Source organism: Macaca thibetana, chromosome 6, assembly GCF_024542745.1.
Source record: "Macaca thibetana thibetana isolate TM-01 chromosome 6, ASM2454274v1, whole genome shotgun sequence".
In the NCBI taxonomy this organism is placed as follows: domain Eukaryota; kingdom Metazoa; phylum Chordata; class Mammalia; order Primates; family Cercopithecidae; genus Macaca; species Macaca thibetana.
The window spans coordinates 40,829,812-40,853,102 of NC_065583.1; the positions used below are offsets into that span (position 1 = coordinate 40,829,812).

A 23,291-nucleotide genomic window follows, 5' to 3' on the forward strand; every position below is an offset into this window, starting at 1 on the left:
TTTTCATTTATCATGTGACATAAGATTTATTGACTTCATATCAACATTTAAATGTTAACTTTATGTAATAGCATTTGGGTTAGGAATTAGTGCACTCTTGGTTGTATGAAAGATAGTTGTATTATGTTGGGAATAATTATGACCTTGTTGTCTTAATTTGAAGATTATCTGTAATTTCAGGAGGTGTGTATGGGTTCACATTGACAAGGGGTGGACTTGTGATGGTTAATACTGAGTGTCAACTTGATTGGATTGAAGGATGCAAAGTATTGTTCCTGGGTGTGTCTGTGAGGGTATTATCAAAGGAGATTAACATTTGTGTCAGTGGACTGGGAAAGACACACTTACCCTCAATCTGGGTGGATGTGATCTAATCAGCTGGTAGTGCAGCCAGAATAAAAGCAGACAGAAGAACATGGAGAGATTAGACAGGCTTAGCCTCCCAGCCTACATCTCCCGTGCTGGATGCTTCCTCCCTTTGAACATCGGATTCCAAGTTCTTCAGCTTTGGAACTCAGATCGGATTCCTTGCTCCTCAGCTTGCAGATGGCCTGTTGTTGGGCCTTGTGATTGTGTGAGTTAATACTCCTTAATAAACTCCCCTTTATATACACATCTAGCCTATTAGTTCTGTCCCTCTAGAGAACCCTGACTAATACACTTAGGAACACACTTAACCAAGGAGGTGAAAGATCTCTACAAGGAAAACTACAAAACACTGCTGAAAGAAATCACAGATGACACAAACAAATGGAATATATTCCATGTTCATGGATGGGAAGAATCAATACTGTGAAACTGACCGTAGTGTCAAAAGCAATCTATAGATTCAATGCAATTCCCAGCAAAATGTCATTACCATTCTTCGCAGGACTAGAAAAACACAGTCCTAACGTTCATATGGAACCAAGAAAGAGCCCACATTCCCAAGGCAATACAAAATAAAAAGAAGAAATCTGAAAGCATCACATTACCTGACTTTAAATTATACTAAAGGGCTATAGTTATCAAACCAGCATGGTACTGGTATAAAAATAGGCAGACAGACCTATGAAACAGAACAGAGAACCAAGAAATAAAGTCAAATACTTACAGCCAACTTATGTTTACAAAGCATACAAAAACAAAGTGTGGAACGGATGCCTTATTTAAGAAATGGTGCTGGGATAACTGGCAAGCCTCACAGAGAAGAATGAAACTGGATCCTCATCTCTCACTTTATACAAAAATCAACTCAAGATGAATCAAATACTTAAATCTAAAACCTGAAACCATAAAAATTCTAAAATATAACAGCAGACAAACTCTTCTAGACATTGGCTTAGGCAAAAAATTCATGACTGAGAACCCAAAAGAAAGTGTAACTACAACAAAAATAAATAAATGGGACCTAATTAAACTAAAAAGCTTCTGCACAGAAAAGAATTAGCAAAGTAAACAGACAACCCACAGAGTGGGAGAAAACATTCACAATCTCTGCATCAGACAAAGGACTAATATCCAGAACCTACAAGGAACTCAAACAAATCAGTAAGAAAAAAAATCCCATCAAAAAGTGGGCTAAGGACATAAATAGACAATTCTCAAAAGAAGATATGCAAACAGCCAACAAACATATGAAAAAAATGCTCAACATCACTAATTATCAGGAAAATGTAAATTAAAACAATAATGTGATACCACCTTACTCTTGCAAAAATGGCCATAATAAAAAAATAATAGATGTTGGCCAGAATGTGGTGAAAATGGAACAGTTTTACACTGCTGGTGGGAATGTAAACTAGTACAACCACTATGGAAAACAGTGTGGTGATTCCTTAAAGAACTAAAAGTAAAACTACCATTTGATCCAGCATTCCCACTACTGGGTATCTACCCAGAAGAAAATAAGTCATTATATGAAAAAGACATTTGAATACACATGCTTATCGCAGCACAATTCGCAATTGTAAAAATACGGAATCAGCCCAAATGGCCATTAATCAACAAGTGTATAAAGAAATTGTGGTATACATAAATATATATAATACACCATGAAATACTAGTCAGCCATAAAAAGGAATGAAATAATGGCATTCTCAGCAACCTGGATGGAACCAGAGACCATTATTCTAAGTGAAGTAACTCAGGAATGGAAAACCAAACACCACATGTTCTCATTCATAAATGGGAGCTAAGCTATGAGGATGCAAGGCATAAGAATAATACAATGGACTTTGGGGACTCGGGGGAAAGGGTGGGAAGGGGGTGAGGAATAAAAGACTACAAACTGGGTACAATGCATACTGCTCGGGTGATGGATGCACCAAAATCTCAGAAATCACCACTAAAGAAAGAACTTATTCATGTAACCAAATACTGTTCCCCAAAAACCTATTGAAATAAAAAAAGTTAAAGTATACTATAATTTTTTAAAAGTGTATCATATTTGTAGCTGTTACATTGTGAATAGGACAAAAATAATCAAATAATTTTCCATTATTTAAGAGATATTATCCAATGCAGCAAGGAAGTCACATCATTGACAAACAGGTCAAGATTCAATGTCTTTGTCATTTTACTCTATATTATTTGTTAAGATAAATGAAAATACCAACAGACATTCATGTGAGAACTACACTTGTCAATTACAACCATAGATAGGTCATGGATAGAAAAGTTCAGCAAAAATCGAGGAAAACATTCTATGATAATTGATAATAGGGAGAATTATATGTTTTATTACTATTTTTAAACTATTTACCAAACATCCTTTATATCAGTGAAATTTATAATATATGTATATGCATACATATATATGCACATATATGTGTATTAAGCATTTACCAGGCCAACATCAGCTACACAGCATCCTAATTCCACTTATTAGAAAAGTTTCTTGCTCTAGTTTAAAGTGAACAACACAGTAGAACTATTATCTATGGTACCTGCTCAGAACTATAATGCAAGGAATAATATTTTAAGTTTGATCAGATGAATTCCACTAATACGTATTGTGCTGAATTTTTCCGACTGTACTACTGTTTCTATAAGTAACCACAATCCTTCCTATATTTTTGAAAATACTTGTTTTTTAAAATGCATCCTTTCTTCAATAAAAATGCTGTCTTTATTGTATACTAAATTTCCTAATGCATAATGAGACACTACCTTACTCCTGCAAGAATGACCATAATTTAAAAATCAAAAAGTAATAGTTGTTGGCATGAATGTGGTGAAAAGAACACTCTTTTATACTGTTGGTGGGAATGTAAACCAGCACAACCACTATGGAAAACAGTTTGGAGATTTCTTAAAGTTATAGAAGTAGAGCTATTATTTGATCCAGCAATCCCACTATCAGGTATCTACCCGAAGGAAAAGAAGTCATTATATGAAAAAGACACATGCACAAGCCATGTTGATAGCAGCACAATTCACAATTGCAAAAATATGGAACCAACCTAAATGCCCATCAGCCAACAAGTGGATAAAGAAAATGTGGCATATATACACTATGCAATACTACTCAGCCATAAACTAAATAAAATAATAGCTTTTGCAGCAGCTTGGGTGGACCTGGATGCCACTATTCTAAGTGAAGTAACTCAGAAATAGAAAATCAAATATTGTATATTCTCACATACAAGTGGGAGCTAAGTATGAGAATGCAAAGACTTAAGAATGATATAATGGATTTGGGGGACTTGGAGGGAAGGGTGGGAGGGGAGTTAGAGATAAAAGACTACACATATTAAGTATGGTGTACACTGCTTGGGTGACAGTTGCACCAAAATCTCAGAAATCACCACTAAAGAATTTGTCCATACGACTGAAAACAACCTGTTCCCCAAAACTGTTGAAATTTTATAAACCCTAAAAAATCTGGGTATAAAAGGAACATACCTCAACATAGTAAAAGCCATATATGACAGACTCACAGCTAGTATCATACTGAGTAGGCAAAACTCAAAGCCTTTTCTCTAGGATCTAGAATATGACAAGGATGCCCACTTTCACCACTGTTACTCAACATAGTACTCTTAGCTAGAGCAATTAGACAACAGAAAGAAATAAAGGGTTTCCTAGGCCAGGCGAAGTGAGTTACACCTGTAATCCCAGCACTTTGGGAGGCTGAGGAGGGAGGATTGCTTGAGCCCAGGAGTTCGAGACCAGCCTGGGCAACAAAGCAAGGCCTCATCTCAAAAACAGAGAGAGAGAGAGAGAAGACATAAAGGACATCCAGATTAGAAAGGAAGAAATCAAATTATCCTTGTTTGCAGATGATATAATCTCATTTTTGAAAAATCTAAAGACCCCAAAAAACTATTATAACAATAAATTCAGTAAAGTTGCCAGATACAAAATCAACATAAAAAAATTAGTAGTATTTCTACATGTCAACAGTGACAATCTGAAAATGAAATTAAAAAGTAATCCCATTTAAAATAGCCATGAATAAAATTAAATACCTAGGAATTAATCAAAGAAGTGAAAGATCTCTACAATGAAAAATGTAAAACGCTGATGAAAGAAATTGAAGAGGACACCAAAAAAGATATTCCATGTTTACGGATTGGAAGAATCAACATTGTTAAAATGTTCATACTACCCAAAGTAATCTACAACTTCAATGCAATCCCTGTCAAAATACTGTGGACATTCTTCACAGAAATAGAAAAGACAATCTGAAAATTTATATGGAACTACTAAATAGCCATAATACCTAAAGATATCTTGAGCAAAAAGAATAAAACTGGAAGAATCACATTACCTGACTTCAAATTATATCATAGAGATATAGTAACCAAAACAGTACAGTACTGGCATAAAAACAGACACATAGACTAATGGAACAGAATAGAGAACCAAAAAATAAATCCACATACCTATAGTGAACTCATTTTTGACAAAGGTGCCAAGAACATACACTCGAGAAAAAGCAGTCTGTGCTGGGAAACTAGATAGCCATATGCAGAGGAATGAAACTAGACCCCTATCTCTCACCATATACAAAAATTGAATTAAAATAGATTAAAGACTTAAATCTAAGACATTAAACTATAAAACAACTACAAGAAAACATTGGGGAAACTCTCCAGGACATTGGTCTGGGCAAAAATTTCTTGAGTAATACCCCGTAAGCACAGGGAACCAAAAGAAAAAATAAATATATGGGATCACATCAACTTAAAAACCTTCTGCACAGCAAAGCAAGCAATCGACAAAGTGAAGAGACAACACACAGATTGAGAGAAAATATTTACAAACTACCTATCTAACAAGTGATGAATAACCAGAATATAGAAGGAGCTCAAACAACTCTATAGAAAAAAAAATCTAATAATCAATTTTAAAATGGGCAAAAGAGTTGAATAGATGTTTCTCAAAAGAAGACATACAAATAGCAAACAGGTATATGAAAAGACACTCAACATCACTGATAATCAGAGAAATGCAAATCAAAACTACAGTGAGATATCATCTTACCACAGTTAAAATGGCTTTTATCCAAAAAACAGGCAATCAAAAATGCTGGAAAGATATGAAAAAGAGGGAACCTTTGTACACTGTTCGTGGGATAGTACAAGCACTATGGAGAACAGTTTGGAGTTTCCTCAAAAAGCCAAAAATAGAGCTACTAAGTGATCCAGAAACCCCACTGCTAGGTATATAACCAAAAGAACGGAAATCAGTATATTGAAGAGATAACTGCACTCCCATGCTCCTTGCAGCAATGTTCACAATAGCCAAGATTTGGAAGCAGCCTACATGTCCATCATCAGATGAATGGATAAAGAAAATGGGCTGGGCGCGGTGGCTCACGCCTGTAATCCCAGCACTTTCAGAAACTGAGGTGGGCAGATCACCTGAGGCCAGGAGTTCGAGACCAGCCTCACCAACATGGAGAAACCCTGTGTCTACTAAAAATACAAAATTAGCCAGGTGTGGTGGCACAAGCTTGTAATCCCAGCTACCTGGGAGGCTGAGGCAGGAGCATCGCTTGAACCCACGAGGCAGAGGTTGCGGTGAGCCAAGATTGCACCATTGTACTCCAGCCTGGGTGACAAAAGTGAGACTCCGTCTAAAAAAATAGAAAAGAAAATGTGGTACATATACACAATGGAGTACTATTCAGCCATAAAAAAGAAGAAGATCCAGTCATTTGCAACAACCTGGATGAAACTGGATGTCATTATGTTATAAGTGAAATAAGCCAGGCACAGAAAGACAAACATCATATGTTCTTACTTATTTGTGGTACCTAAAAATCAAAACGAGGCCAGGTATGGTGGCGCATGCCTGTAACCCCAGCACTTTTGGAGGCTGAGGTGAAAGGATCACTTGAGCGCAGGAATTCAAGATCAAACTGGGTAACAAAGTGAGACCTCATCTCTACAAAAAAAAAATCAAAAAAGTAGCTGGGCATGGCAATACATGCCTGTGGTCCCAGCTATTCAGGAGGCTGAGGCAGGAGGATTGCTTGAGCCCAGGAGGTCAAGGCTGCAGTGAGTTCTGTTCATACCACTGCACTCTAGCCTGGGTGACACAGCAAGACCTGTCTCAAAAAGGAAAAAAACAAAAACAAAAACATTTGAACTCATGGAGATAAACAGTAGAAGAATGGTTAACAAAGGCTAGAAAATTTAGTGGGGTGTGGATAGAAGGTGGAGATTTTTAATGAGGACAAAAAATAGAAAAAAATGAATAAGACATAGTATTTGATAGCAGAATAAAGTGACTATGGTCTAAATAATCTAGTTGTATATTTTAAAATAACTAAAAGAGCATAATTGGATTGTTTGTACAAAGAATAAATGTTTAAGGGAATGGCCATCCCATTTTCCATGATGTGATTATTGTGCATTGCATGCTTGTATCAAAATGTCTCATGTACCCCATAAATATATACACCTATTGTATACCCATAAAATTAAAAAAATTAAAACAACTATGAACAGAGTAAACAGACAACCTACAGGACGGAAGAAAATATCAGCAAACTATGCATCCAACAAAGGTCTAATATCCAGAATCTATAAGGAACTTAAACAAATTAACAAGCAAAAACCAAACAACCTCATCAAAACATGGGCAAAGGGCTGGGCGCAGAGGCTCATGCCTGTAATCCTACCACTTTGGGAGGCAAAGGCAGGTGCATCACTTAAGATCAGGAGTTCGAGACCAGCCTGGCCAACATGTCAAAACCCCATCTCTACTTAAAATACCAAAAAAAAAAAAAAAAATAACTGGGCTTTGTGGCATGTGCCTGCAGTCCCAGCTACTCAGGAGGCTGAGGCAGGAGAATCGCTTGAAACCAGGAGGCGGAGGTTTCGTGACAGAACAAGACTCTGTCTCAAAAAAAAAAAAAGGCAAAGGACATAAACAGCCACTTCTCAAAAGAAGACATACACATGGACAATAAGCATATGATAAAAATGCTCAGCATCACTAATCATTAGATAAATGCAAATCAAAACCACAATGAGACACCATCTCACACCAGTCAGAACGGCTATTACTAAAAAGTCAAAAATAACAGATACTGGTGAGGTTGCAGAGAAAAGGGAATGCTTATACACTGCTGGTGGGAATGTAAATTAGTTCAGCCACTGTGGAAAGCAGTTTGAAGATTTCTCAAAGAACTTACCATTCAAGCCAGCAAATCCCATAACTGTGTACATAACCAAAGGAATATAAGTCATTTTACTATAAAGACACATGCATGTGTATGTTTATCATGGCACTATTCACAATAGCAAAGACAGAGAATAATCCTATATACCCATCAATGATGCACTGGATAAATAAAATGCAGTATGTTGGCCAGGTGCAGTGGCTCATGCCTGTAATCCCAGCACTTTGGGAGGCCGAGGTGGGCAGATCACCTGAGGTCAGGAGTTCAAGACCAGCCTGGCCAACATGGAGAAACCCCGTCTCTACTTAAAATGCAAAACTTAGCCAGGCAGGCGCCTGTAATCTCAGCTGCTCAGGAGGCAGGAAAATTGCTTGAACCCACGAGGTGGAGGTTGCAGTGAGCCGAGATCGCACCATTGCACTCCAGCCTGGGGGACGAGAGTGAGACTTCGTCTGAAGAAAATAAAATAAAACAGAATAAAATAAAATGCAGTACGTATACATCATTGAATACTATGCAGCCATAAAGAAAGAAAAAGATCATGCCCTTAGGAGCCCATTGGATGGAGGTGCAGGCCATGATCCCAAGTAAATTAATATAGAAACAGAAAACCAAATGCTGTATGTTCTCACTTATAAGTGGGAGCTAAAAGAGAATGTGAAAAGACAACACCCTCAATGAGAAAATCTTTGCAAATCATATATCTAATAAAGTAATTGCATCTAGAATACATAAAGAACTCTTAAAACTCAACAATCGAAAAATGAATAAACCAATTAAAATTTGGGCAAAAGATCTGAATAGGTATTTCTCCAAAGATGATATAGAAATGACCAATAAGCACATGAAAAGAGGCTCAGGAGGAAGCAAAAGAAGGTTATGGGGCTTTTGATGGTGTTGAGAATTGAAGAACTCCAAAAAGTGCCAATAAGTACTCACTGGAAAGCATAGTAAAACAATTTGAGAACAATAGTCATCAGTGGAAGGGGGGAAATTGAAGGTCCTAATTCAATTATCCCTCAGTAAGAGGAAAAAAATGCTTTGAAACGAGAGATGAGAAAACACAGTAAAATATTAGAAATACAAGCAAATTCAAAACTTAGTGGAAGGGACTACAAATAGATTGGATTGTGCTAAACCTGTCTTAGCCCTATGAACTTCTCAACTAACGAATGTCTTCTTGCAGCAAAAACCCCTATACTGAGGAGGAACTGATAGGAATGGAGTCCATATGAAGCAAAATGGTGGGGGTGGGGGACAATTAAACAAAGGAAAAAGGTCCAAGTAAAAAGGGTAAATGGTGTCACAAAGTAAGATATTAAAAAATTATATTTTTATCATTTCAGGACAATAGCTGAATAGAAATCTATAGAGCAACAAAGATAGGAAAATTATCCTGGTCTGTTTCTTCTAAAATTATGGGGAAATGATTTTCATACAAACATGAACATAAGAAAAGGATTATGGGCAAATCTGACACAAAATTATTTTTAAAGGTGGGGAAAAATAATTATGCTAAAGGAAATAAATACACACAAGAAAGAAAATTCCACAAATTGCTATATAATATTTGAAAACAACTTAAACATTTTTAGAAAATAATGAAAAGCTATGCAAGGACACATAAATCAGAATTAGAGATACTCAGTAATGATATGATTGGAGGGAAAAAAAGCTTAGCAAAGAGAGATGAGAAAACTCAGTAAAATATTAGAAATAAAAGCAAAATAATTTTTTCAGAAATAAACACCAAACCAGAAAGCACATAACAGCAAATAAACACTATGGATAATGCCTAAAGAAAGCTATAAAATGGAAAAAAGAATAAAAAGTAAAATTGTTTTTAAAAAGAGCTAGGTAGGATTTAGAAGTGTCAGCTACAAAAGAAAGGCAAAGAATATCTCATACAAATATAAATGGAGTCATTGAAGAAGAAATTTGAAGTAATAAAACAGAAGAAATACTAAAATCTATAATTTAAGAAAACTTTCCAGGAAAATAAACCTCAAAAATACTTGTATATAAACTAAAATAAAATTACATTGTCATTCAACATCTTTAAAATGAGAATATAATAGCATAGAAAAAATGTATAACTATGGAAAGAAAGTCAGAATCAGGGATAATTATATAGAGGGGAATTATTTCAAGTTATTTGAAACTTCTCATCTGTAACACCAGGAGCCATAAGATACTGGAATAAAATAAGTGTATTTAAAAATCAATTCAACAGAGGACTTACATTACCAGTATGCAGAACTGGTAATTCGAACCAACCATACCATTGGAGATATTTTAAAATGATAAAAGTATCTAACAACTAATAAAGTCACAGCGAATTAACAGGTAGAGATTCTGAAAAAGACCACAAATTCAGAAGGTAAAGTAACTTTCTGGCCACTTTGGATCTGGGTTGTTTCTATATAAGAGGTAGGGCATCAGGATGGCTGAGTAGTCTAAGGTACCAGACTCAAGACAAGGAGTGAATTCTAAAAACAGTAAAAGAAAAGTGACAAGTCACATATAAGAAAATTCCCATTAGACTAACAACAGATTTCTCAGCAGAAACTTTACAGGCTAGGATAGAATGAGATGATATATCCAAAGTGCTGAAATTTTTTAAACTATCAGCCAAAAATACTATACCCAGCAGAGCTATACTTCAGAAATTAAGGAGAAATAAAGTATTTCCCAAACAAGCAAAAACTGAGGAAGTGCATTACCACTAGACAAGTCCTACAAGAAATACTTAAAGGAATCTTACAACTGTTTGGGTTTGTTTTTTTTTTTTCCTTTTGTGAAGAACAGGGTCTTGCTATGTTGCCCAGGCTGGTCTTGAACTCCTGGACTCAAGCGATCTTCCTGCCTCTGCCTCCCTAAGTGCTGGGATAACAGGCATGAGCCACTGTGCCCAGCCAAGAGTCCTATAAGAATCATCTGAAAGCTTAATGAATGATGTCTACCACCATGGAAATGCATGAAAGTATAAAACTCACTAGTAGAGCAAATACACAAAAGAGAAAGAGAAAGGAATTAAAATTTATCATGACAATATACCACCAAATTGTAAAGGTAAACAATAAAAGAAGAACAAAGGGTATACAACACAATCAGAAAACAATTAACAAAATAACATGAGTAAGTCCTCACCTATCAATAACAACCTTGAATGTAAACAGGCTATACTCCCCAATTAAAATAAATATGCTGAATGGATACAAAAAACAAGACTCAAGTATATGCTGGCTACAAGAAACTCATGTTAGCTGTCGAGACGTATAGACTGGACTTGAAGGGACAGAAAAAAATATTCCACACAAATAGAAACAAAAAGCATGTGGAAACTTCTATACTTATATCAGACAAAATAGACTTTACCTTAAAAAACATAAAAAGAGACAAAGAAGGTCATTATATAATCATAAAGGGATCAATTTAGCAAGAGAATATATGACTGTAAATATATATGTATTCAAGACTGGAGCACCCAGATATATAAAGCAAATTTTATCAGTGCTAAAGAGAAAGATTGATTCCAATACAATACTTGTTAGGTACTTCAATATCCCACTTCTGGCACTGGACAGATAGTGTAGACAGGAAATCAACAAAGGAACATTGGACTTAATCTGCACTATAGACCAAATGTAGCTACCATTTACAGAACATTTCATCCAACAGCTGCAGAATACACATTCTTCTCATTATCAAATGAAACATTCTATAAGATAGACCATATTTTAGGCCACAAAACAAGCCTCAACAGCTTTAAAGAATCAAAATTATATCAAATATTTTCTCAGATCACAGTGGAGTAAAGCTAGAAATCAATAACAAGTAGAACTTTGGAAACTGTACAAATACATGGAAATTAAACAACATGCTCCTGAATGACTATTGGGTCAATGAAGAAATTAAGAAGAAAATAAAAAAAATTTCTTGAAACAAATGAAAATGTAAGCAAAACATGCCAAAACCTATGGGATACAGCAAAAGCAGTACTAATAGGGAATTTTATGGCAATAAATGCCTACATCAAAAAAGTAAAAAGGTTTCAAATAAACAACCTAATGATGCACCTCAAGGAACCAGAAAATCAAGAACACATCAAACTAAAAATTAATAAAAGGAATGAAATAATAAAGGTCACAGCAGAACTAAATTAAGTAGAGACTAAAAACAAAATTAAAAGGATCAATGAAACAAAAAGTTGGTTTTTGAAAAGATAAACAAAATGAATAAACTGCTAGGTAGACTAACCAAGAGAAAAAAGAGAGAGAATATTCAAATGAAACCAGAAACAAAGGAGACATTACACTGATACCACAAAAATCCAAAAGATCATTACAGACTATTACAACTACACAGTAACAATTGGAAAGCACAGAGGAAATGTATAAATTACTGGACATGAAGAAGTCACCAAGATTGAACCAGGAAGAAATAGAAAACCTTGCACAGACCAATGAGTATTAAGATTGAATTAGTAATAAAAAGTCTCCCACAAAGAAAAGCCTAGAACTGGATGGCTTTACTGCTGAATTCCACCAAGCAATTAAAGAACTAACACCCGTTCTTCTCAAACTATTCCAAAAAACTGAAGAGGAAGGAATTCACCCTAACTCACTCTATGAGGCCAGCATTACCTTGATACCAAAACTAGACAAGGACACAACAGAAAAAGAAAACTATAGGCCAATATCCCTGATGAACATAAATGCAAAAATCCTCAACAAAATGTTAGCAAACCAAAATGAACAACACATCAAAAAGATAATATACTAAGGTAAAGTGGGACTTATCCCAGGATGCAAGGATGGTTCAACACACACAAATCACAAGTACATCACAGCAACGTAATGAAGGAAACAAACAATATGATCATCTCAATAGATGCAGAAAAAGCATTTTATAAAATTCAACTATTCTATTACCAGAAATGAAAGCAAAATAATATTTCTATTTTCCCTTCATGATAAAACTGTCAACAAATTAGGCATAGAAGAAACATACCTCAACATAATAAAGGCCATATATGACAAATCCACAACTAACATTATACTGAATGGGAAGAAGCTGAACACCTTTCTTCTGAAAACTGAAACTAGACAACGATGCCCACTTTCACCAATTTTATTCAACATAGTTCCAGAAGTCCTAGGCAGAGCAAGTAAGCAAGAGAAAAAATAAAAGGAATTCAAATTGGAAAAAAAAGAATTCAAATTGTCCCTCTTTATAGACATGATCTTGTATATAGAAAAACCTATAGACTCCACCAAAAAACTTTTAGAACTGATAAGTGAATTCAGTAAAGTCTCAGGGCGGGGCATGATGGCTCACACCTGTAATCTCAGCACTTTGAGAGGCCAAGGTGGGTGGATCACTTGTGCCCAGAAGTTCCAGACCAGCCTGGGCAACATGGCAAAACTCTGTCTCTACTAAAAATACAAAAAATTAGCCAGTCATCGTGTTGCACACCTGTAGTCCTAGCTACTCCTGAGGCTGAGGTGGGAGAATCAGTTGAACCTGGGAAGTTGGGGCTACAGTGAACCATGATCATGCCACTGCACTCAAGCCTAGGTGACAGGAGTGAAACTCTGCTTCAAGAAAAGAAAACAAGTTTCAGAATACAAAATCAACATACAAAAATGAGTAGTGTTTCTATACACCAATAATGAACTAGTGAAAAGGATATTAAGAAAACAATCCCATTTACAATAGCTACTAAAAATAAAATATTTAGGAATTAATTTAACCAAGGAGGTGGAAGTCCTCTACAATGAAGACTACAAAACACTGATGAAAGAAATTGAAGGAAACAGAATCAAATAAAAAACATCTCATGCTCATGAATTGGAAGACTTAATGTTGTTAAAATGACCATACTATCCAAAGCAAGTTGCATATTCAATACAATCCTCCTGGTATAAAAATACCAGTAGCATTATTCACAGAAGTAGAGAAAACCATTCTAAAATTCATATAAAACCACAAAAGATCCTGAATAGCTGAAGCAATACTCAGCAAAAAGAACAAAGCTGGAGGCATTACACTACCTGACTTCAATATATACTATAAAGTTTTAGTAACCAAAACAGCATGATATTGGTATAAAAACAGACACATAGACCAATGAAACAGAATAGAAAATCAAAAAATAAATCCATGTATTTATAGCCAACTGATTTTCAACAAAGCTGAAAGAACACCTTCAACACACAATAGGGAAAGAACAGTCTCTTCAATAAATAGGGCTAGGAAAACTGAATATTCATATGCAGAAAAATGAAACTAGACCCCTAACTCTCATCATATACAAAAATCAACTCAAAATAAAGACTTAAATAAGACAAAACTATAAAACTACTAGAAGAAAACAAAGGGGAAACACTTCAGGACATTACTAGGCACAGATTTTATGGCTAAGACTTCAAAAGCACGGGCAACTAAAACAAAAACAGACAAATGAGATTATATCAAACTAAAAAGCTTCTGCACAGCAGGAAACAACAGAGTGATGGAAAAACTTGTAGAATGGGAGAAAATATTTCCAAACTATTCATACAACAGGGAACTAACACAGAATACACAAGGAATCCAACTCAACAGCAAAACTATAATAATAATAATAATAATAATAATAATAATAATAATAATGTGATTAAAAGCCAGGCAAAGGAACTAAACAGACATTTCTCAAAAGAAGACATAAAGATGATCAAGAGGTATATAAAAAAATGTTCAACATCACCAGTCATCAGGGAAATGCAAATCAAACCACAAAGAGATATCATCTTACTGCAGTTAGAATGGCTATTGGTAAAAAGCAAAAAATAACAAATGCTGGTAACGATACAGAGAAAAGGAAACTCATAAATGCTGTTGGTGGGAATGTAAATTAGCAGTGCCACTAGGAAAATAGTATGAGAGTCCCTCAAAAAACTACAAATAGAACTACCATATCATCCAGCAATTCCAATATTGGGCATTTATCCAAAGAAAAGGAAATCAATATGTCATAATGATACCTGCACCTCCCATGTTTACTGCAGCACTATTCACAGTAGCTACCATGTGGAATCAACCTCAATGTCAATCAACAAATGAGTGGATAAAGAAAATGTGGTGTATATGCACAACAGACTGGTTAGTAATTTTTCTATCCATTTGGCTTCTCACAAGTCCAGCTTGAGCTTCTTTACAGTATGACAATCTCAAGGTAGTCAGAATTCTTGCATGGTGACAGGCTTCCCCCAAAACAAATATTCTCAGAGACCAAAGCATACTGTAAGACTTCTTGTGACCTGACTTCATAAATCCCAGAATGTAATTCCAACATTAAGACCGGTCAAAGTTCAAGGAGAGAAAAATTAGACTCTGCTTCTCAGTGAGACAGTAGCAAAGAATTTGTGGAATATGCCCATAATACTAAAAGGTTTAAAATAAAAGGCTGGGAAGAGGACATCTCCTGCAAACACAAATAAAAAGAAGAGAAATGAATCAGTATAATTAATATAAAAATACTTCAAAGCAAAAACAAAAATCGGAAAGCAGAATTCTGAAGAAAGTAAATTCATAACAGTAAAATGTTTAATTTACTAAAAAGATATACTAATTCTAAATTTGTATGCACCTAATAATATAGCTTTAAAATAAATAAAGCAAAAACCGAATTCTAATATCTAAACAAATATACATTTATGGTGGAAGATTTTAACACACCTCTGTCAATAATTGATACAGTAGGCAGCTTTTTAAATGGTTACAGTATAAATTTTAATAACATTACTAACCAAGTTAACCCTGCACCTAATAATTGCATCATACACAATTATATTCAAGCATACATAGGATGTCCACAAAACGTACATATTATGCCACTAAGCAAGTTCCCACAAATTAGAAAGGTTGAAATTGTATATTCTCCATCCATACTGAATTTTAATAAAAAAAAAAAAAAGGTAATTGGAACATTGTTATATAGTTAAAAGTTGGCCGGGCGCGGTGACTCATGCCTGTAATCCCAGCACTTTGGGAGGCCGAGGTGGGCGGATCACGAGGTCAGGAGATGGAGACCTTCCTGGCTAACACGGTGAAACCCCGCCTCTACTAAAAATACAAAAAAAAAAAAAAAAAAAAAATTAGCCAGGCGTCGTGGCAGGCGCCTGTAGTCCCAGCTACTCGGGAGGCTGAGGCAGGAGAATGGCGTGAACCTGGGGGACGGAGCTTGCAGTGAGCCGAGATTGCGCCACTGCACTCCAGCCTGGGCGACAAAGCGAGACTCTCTGTCTCAAAAAAAAAAAAAAAAATTTAAATATGACATAAACTGTAAAATACTTGGAACTGAAGGATAGTGGAAATGCTGCATGTAAATACTGGTGGGATGCAGCTAAAACATTAATTACATAGAAATTGATTACTTTAATACATATAGTAGAAAAGAAGAGCTAAAGAGTAATGACCTAAGCATTCATTTCGAGAGGTTATAAAAGTAAGCTAAAACAAACAAAAGAAAATTGGCCAGGAACGATGGCTCACACCTGTAATTCCAACACTTTGGGAGGCCAAGGCGGGCCATCACTTGAAGCCAAGAGTTTTAGACCAGCCTGGGCAATGCAAAAATCTTAAAATGTTAACTCGTTTCAATTCCTCTTGAGTCATATGCTATTTTGTCACATTTTAAATATCATAAGAGATGATTATTTTGTTTATACAATTAATATTCTTTTAAATAAACATACAAAACAGATTCAACAAAGCTAAAAAGTGGGCTCCTTTTTGAAATAACTGATAATATGACAACCTGTTGTGCCATTTATCCAGAAAAAAGAGACAGGAAGCAAAAATAATATCAAGAATGGAAAGGGAAATATCACTATAGTTTCTGTAGAAAGTATGAGCATATCACTGAGAATTTAGATTAAACAGGAAAATACCTGAAAAAATATTGTCTACATAACTGATTCAAGAGTAAATTAAACTCTGAATGGTCCTTATACTATTAAAATTGAGTCAGTAATCAGAAATATTCCCACCAATCAAAATCTTGATACAGATAACTTCAACAGTGAGTTCTCCAATCAAATAAGAAGTAATTCAAAGATTATACAAACTTTTACAGGAAACAGAACATTTTCTGGAAGTTTTCAAAGATTATTCTTCTTTGTTAAGTATTCAACTTATGCTAGATTCTTATTTATAACTTGAATACTTAACAGAGAAGAAATTAGGAAGAAAAACAAGGACATATCAGTATCACCTGGAATAAAGATGCAAAAATATTTTGGAAATTTAACAAAATAAGTAGTATATAAAAAGGATTATAAATTATAATCAAATTATGTTTATCCAAGGAAGTAGAGGTTGATTTGCCATAAGAAAACCACAAATCATAAATTCAACACATGAACATTGCCAAAGAAAAAATTTATACCTCCCTCAAAAGATGCAGATAAGATATTTGATAACATTCAACCTCAATTATAATGTTTTAATTTTTATGTTGAGACATGGTCTCACTCCGTCACCCAGGCTGCAGTGCAGTGATGTGATCACAGATCATAGATCACTGATCAACCTCCCCAGATCAGGCTATCCTTTTAAAATAAAAAAAAATTGGATAGAATAATTCCTAGAGCTCACAAAGGGCTGGAAATATTTCACATTCCTACCAGTCAGAGAAGAGAGACCTGTTAATGCACAGGGCATTAGGTGGTGTCCTCAGGAAAGTATTGCTGTAATAGAAGGCCAAATTAGTGCTGCACTAAAAGCTGCTCTGAATGTGTGCTAACAAATCTTAAAATGAAGCCTTGAAAGGAATAAATTGGTACCAAGCAACTTCAAGTCAGAACTAAGTCCAAGACTCTTTAAAGCAGAGTTTCTCAACAGTTTTGGAACTACTGACATTTTGAGCTGACTAATTCTTTATTGTTGGGGGACTGTCTGTGCACTGTAGGATGTTTGGCAGCAATTGGATGGTGTTTAGCAGCATCTCAGAGCTCCATTATTAGATGCCAGTAGCAATTCCCTAGTTGTAACAACCAAAAATGTATCCCAGCATTGCCAAATTATCTCCTGGGTGGGAGTAGAGGGGGCAAAACTTTCTTATCGAGAACCACTGCTTTAAAGGAACACACACACACACACACACACACACACTCCAGCATCTGACAATGTAAAATTAACAATGTCTAGCATCTTATCAGAGATTACCAGTCATGCAAAACAGCAAGAAAATATATCCATATAAGAAGATAGATCAAAAAAGCAAACTAAGGACAAAAATGTTGAAATTAGCAGACAACAAAGTTAAAACATCTATTATACAGTCACCAATACCTTTTGGAAATCCCTGCAAACTTTGGAAAAGAAATAATAACAAAAAACCTACCAGCTCTCTCTATATATGTATTATACATGTGTTAGTAATTATCTGAATGCAAATAAAAAATTGAAAGAAGAATCACAAGATATTTTGCATGGGATACATGAGAGGGGAACACTGATGTGCCTAGAGAATAAAAAAGTAGAGACCAATCAAAACAGGTTTAAAAAAGAAAAAAGAAAGAAAAGTGCACTTAAAAAAAGTATTTATGTGAAAAGTTATGGAGCTCTTTAAAATAATATCTGTGTGGGTAAATGTATAAATTAAATTTTAAAAAATTTAAATTTAAGATTATGATTAGCCTCATTAAAACAAACATTTTCTAAATGTTTAACTTCTCACAACGTGCAGAATTTTTTGTAAATGCTCAATTGCACAATAAGTACTTAGAACTATTAAGAATACAACAGAAACAAAATATTCTTGTTTTGCACATTTCATTATGGTTTCTGAGTTAAGATTTCACTCTGAAGAATAATCCAACACATAATGTCCAGAGCAGAGTTGTTAAATTCGATAACAACTAACAAAATTAAAATAAAAGGGAAGAATAATTTGAAATTGGCAGGAAAGATGTCTTAAACAACTGCAAAGAAGGCTAAAGTGTTTACTAAGATAATATCTAAAAAGATAAGCTTACCTCTTTCAAGCATTCTGAGTCCTCCCTCTGGCCTGTTCCCTCTGCAGAACCCAGACAAGGAGGAAGGCTGGGACTGAAGGCCATGAGGTCCGTCTTAGGTGGGCCCTCCCCAGAGCACACCCTCTGCTGCCTCTGCTGCGAGTACGACCAACTCCCTACCGCGCTAGAGCACACCAGAGTGGGCTTGCCCAGGGCGCACGCGCCCTCGGTGCGCGGCGACGAGCACCGCAGCGCAGTATACAGTAGCAGCGTGAGCACCAACAGGCTGGACACTGCGCAGATGGCAATGATCAGGTACACGTTGACATCCACCAGCGCCACTTCCTGACCCACAGCGCCTGCGGACGCCCTCGACGACGCCTTTGGCTGTTGGCCGCTCTCCACCAACGACAATACTACCGTTGCCGTGGCCGTCAGCGCGGGCTCACCGTGGTCCTTCACCAGCACCAGAAGGCGGTGGCGCCGGGCGTCCACCTCGTCCAGAGTGCGTGTTGTGCTGATCTCGCCAGTGTACAGCCCCACACGGAACGGGATGCGCGAGCCGACCGCCGCCGGCTGCAATTCATACGAAAGCCAAGCATTGTAGCCGGAATCGGCGTCCACTGCACGCACCTTCGCCACCACGTGGCCTGCACCCACCGACCGCGGCACCAGCTCGCTCACTGTGCCTCCAGCGCTGCCAGCTCCGGGCGTCAGTAGAGCCGGCGCGTTGTCGTTCTCATCCAGCACGAACACCTGCAGCGTCACGTTGCTGCCCAGAGGCGGCACGCCCGCATCGAGCGCGCTCACCTGGAACTGCAGCAGCTCCAGTTCCTCGTGGTCCAGCGGCTGCAGCACGTACACCTTGCCGCTCTGCGCGTGCACCGACACGTAGCTCGACAGCGCGCGCTCGCCCACCCGCCGCTCCACCAGCGAATAGGACACCAGCGCGTTCTCCTGCGCGTCCGCGTCCCGCGCAGACACCGTGAAGATGTGGCAGCCCGGCGGGTTGTTCTCTTTCACGAACACCGTGTACTCGGACTGCGCGAACGCCGGCGCGTTGTCGTTCACGTCGGCCACTCCCACGGACACGCTGGCCGTGGCCCACAGCGAAGGCGAGCCCCCATCCCGCGCGGTCACCACCAGTTCATAGGCTGACACGCTCTCTCGGTCCAGGGCGCTGTCCAACACCAATGAGTAGTAATTCTTGTAGGTGGACACCAGCTTGAAGGGGACGTGCGGCGTCAGGGTGCAGGTGACCTGTCCGTTTGAGCCAGAGTCACGATCGGACACACTGATGAGGGCAATGATGGCGCTAGGCTGAGTGTCTTCTCTGATGGGGAGTGACAAAGAAGTGATGGTAACCTCTGGGGCGTTATCATTTACATCTAGTACTTCCACCAAAAGGGTACAATGACCCGCCATTGGAATATTTCCTTTGTCAACTGCCTCCACAGATATTTCATACAATTTCTTTTCTTCGAAATCTAGTTTGCCTTTTGTCCTAATTTCTCCGTTGTTGGGATTTATGGTAAATGCATATACCACAGCAGGTGATACAGGCCTTCTAAATGAGTAAACTATATCTCCATTTGTACCATCATCAGGATCTGTGGCATTTAGTTTGATCACTAATGTTCCATTGAATGCGTTCTCTAACATCGTCACTTTATAAACGGATTGGTAAAATTCCGGGGCGTTATCATTCACGTCCAGAATCGTGATGAGCAGTTGAACTGTGCCAGTCAGTTCGGGTTTACCTCCATCACTGGCTGTCAGTAATAAAGTATGTTCCTGAATTTCCTCTCTGTCCAGTGTTTTCCTCAGTATAAGTGATAATGAAGACATTTGCTCACGACTATTTTGTGTGTCCAAAGCGAAATAATCGTTGGGATACAGTCGGTAGGTCAATGCCGAGTTTACTCCAATATCTGCATCGGATGCGCCATCTAGTGGAAATCGAGTTTCTGGAGGTCTAGATTCTGCAATGGTTATTCGTTTCTTGCTTTCAGGAAATACGGGCGGGTTGTCGTTAATGTCCCTCACCTTCACCTCCACATGGAAAACCTGTAGCGGCCTGTCCACGATCACCTCCAGGTGGATGCTGCACTCCGCGCTCCGCCCGCACAGCTCCTCGCGGTCGATCCGAGAATTCACAAACAAAATGCCATTCTGCAGATTTACCTCCAGAAGGTCCCCGTGTGTTTTGGACGCCACCCGGAACAGGCGCGGCACCAGCTCTGCCAGCTCCAGCCCCAGGTCCTGAGCGATGCGCCCCACGAAGGTGCCGTGTTTTGCTTCCTCGGGGACGGAGTAGTGGAGCTGGCCACTACCCGTCTCCCAGGCTGCGAGGATCAGAAGCCAGAGCAGTAGTTGCCGCTGTCTTGGGCCTCCTTGCCAGGAAAACACCATGATACACTCCAAAACCCTCAGAGATATCTGCAATATATACAATGCCTTACCTCAAACTGCCTCTCAACGCCCAAGTTTTATGGCTTCCTAGTGCGGGAGGATTTGCAAGAGGTATTCCGCTTTCTGCTATGTTTTCTGCAGGAAGAAACAAACGGCGGCTCTTTCTTCGCGGAAACGTTCTCAGTGAAGAGCGACACCATGCGCATAAACGTGTAAGTGTAAGTATGACTCAGTCTTCATATTTTCCATTGATGCAGGATTTTTTGCCTGCATTTCCTGACATTTTCACTGCAAATACGTAATTGAAGATTAAATGTTTACCTTCCCAGAAACAGCAAATCACTGCATTCTGCTCAGTATTTGATATTAGTTGACAATTGGTTGATGAGTTTCATCTTGCCACAAATTTATTTTTCCATGTGTAAGACTTCCATGCAGAACTTGAAAAGACAAATATTCGACGTTCATTGTGGGACAATTGATCTGTAGTTCTGCATAGTCACGTAGGTTTTTGTGGGATTGTCCTTTTCCTGTAATATTTTTCAAGACCTCCTCACACAACAGCCATTGACTCCAAAAGGAAACAACAATCACATAAGAATAAAATGGGTGACGGTGAAAAATATTGATAAGCGATATATCAGACTTTGAATAAATACACCATATTTATAAATTTCCCTCAATGTTACTTGAGATGTGGATACAATATTTATATTCAAAAGAAAGTGTTCAGTCAATATGTGTGTGATTTTGTATGTGAGTGTGTGTATGTGCATAAACACAATAATTTAGATACAACAATGATTTAAGGTTTGGGTTCTGTTTTTATAAAATATTCCTGGAACTAGTATTCTATTTATTTAATAGAATTTAACTTACCGCCCCCGGCTGCAATTCATACAAAAGCCATGCATTGTAGCCCGAATTGGCTTCCTAGTTAAATAGAATTTAACCAGTAGGTTAAATTTTCCATTTTCTCTCTCCATCTTACTTCATCATCACTGAGTAAAACCTTGCCATCATTTAAATTGACTCTAATTTTCCAAGAAACAATAGCTAGACAAAGATGTTAACATATCTTTAGCAAGGAGAGAGGAAGAGGATCTCACTTTTATCTATTGTTATAACTCAAGCCACAAAATCCCAGGCCAAATAGTGTAATGAAAAATATATCATCGCTCCAATAATTATCTGGCCTATTCTGTGCACAACTCTACAGGAAATGACTGTTGGATTTATTTCCATAACTCTGCTCTCCTCTAAAAATTTAGGCCGAGAATTTGGTATTCTCTTACCCTCATCATCCTCTCCTGCTCCATTACTTTTACCAACATAGTATTCCTCTTATAATGGAAATTGTTCATCGACTCTCTAATTCTTCCTATCTGGCTCTACATTTCTTTATTTACCTCTTCACATAATTAGACTACATAGTCAACCATTTAAAATATGCCCTTCCAGACACCCTAGAGTCATTCACCTATTTGTATTACTTATCTAACATTTTTTTTAGCCTCCAACACACAGTTACCCTGACAATCCATTTTCTCTATTCTTCCTATTAAGCTGCTCAATACTGTCACTTAACCATGACTATTCTCTTCAAGTTTACTCTCACCTTTACCTCAGTTGGGCTCTCAAGTAAATTAACTCCTCCCTCTTGCTTACAGATTCTTCTGTATTCTCTTCCCTTTCTTCTCAAATTCTCAACCTCATTTCCATCAGTTCACTTTCAGATGATGCACACATTGAGAGATGTCACCAAACAGAAATTCAATAGCTCTCTTCTCAAGTCATTTTCCTTATATTATCTGTTTTCATTGTCTACTAATTGTAAGGAAAAACTGTTCACACTTTCAAGGTCAACCATACGCTCTTAAGAATCATTTTCTATTCTCTCATAGTTTTCATCTAAATTCTCCTGCTGCCTGTCTTATTTTTAGTATCTTATTTTTTACTTGTTTCTTTCACTCACACTATGAAGATATTCAAACATCTTTAACTAAAATATGTATACACACACACACACACATACATTTAAACGTTCTACTTCTGGGGGAAAACCTATTCTGTTTATCTTTTTCCCTTCATGTTTAACTTCTAACATATACTTGATATATTGCACTTTGAGCTTTATTTCAGCTTCCTGTTGTCTATCCTCCTATGATTTTAAGCCTACTATAATAGGTTGAATTGTGGTCCCCAGAAAGTTATGCCCACATCTCAATCCCTGGAACCTGTGGATTTTACTTTATTTG

The 23,291-nt window shown here is 37.3% G+C and overlaps 2 protein-coding genes across 2 annotated transcripts in view; both read right to left on the reverse strand.

Annotated features, from left to right (window-relative positions):
* LOC126957300 (protocadherin alpha-13-like) overlaps window positions 1-22,117 on the reverse strand; it is a 94,995-nt gene extending 72,878 nt beyond the window's left edge. The window contains 2 exon segments of the mRNA XM_050795021.1: window positions 18,643-18,761; window positions 18,763-22,117. Coding sequence (XP_050650978.1) covers window positions 18,648-18,761; window positions 18,763-21,033 — 2,385 coding nt within the window. The 5' untranslated portion in view covers window positions 21,034-22,117 and the 3' untranslated portion in view covers window positions 18,643-18,647.
* The window catches only part of LOC126956101 (protocadherin alpha-12), a 140,931-nt gene that overhangs the window by 102,757 nt on the left and 14,883 nt on the right, over window positions 1-23,291 (reverse strand). The window lies entirely within an intron of this gene.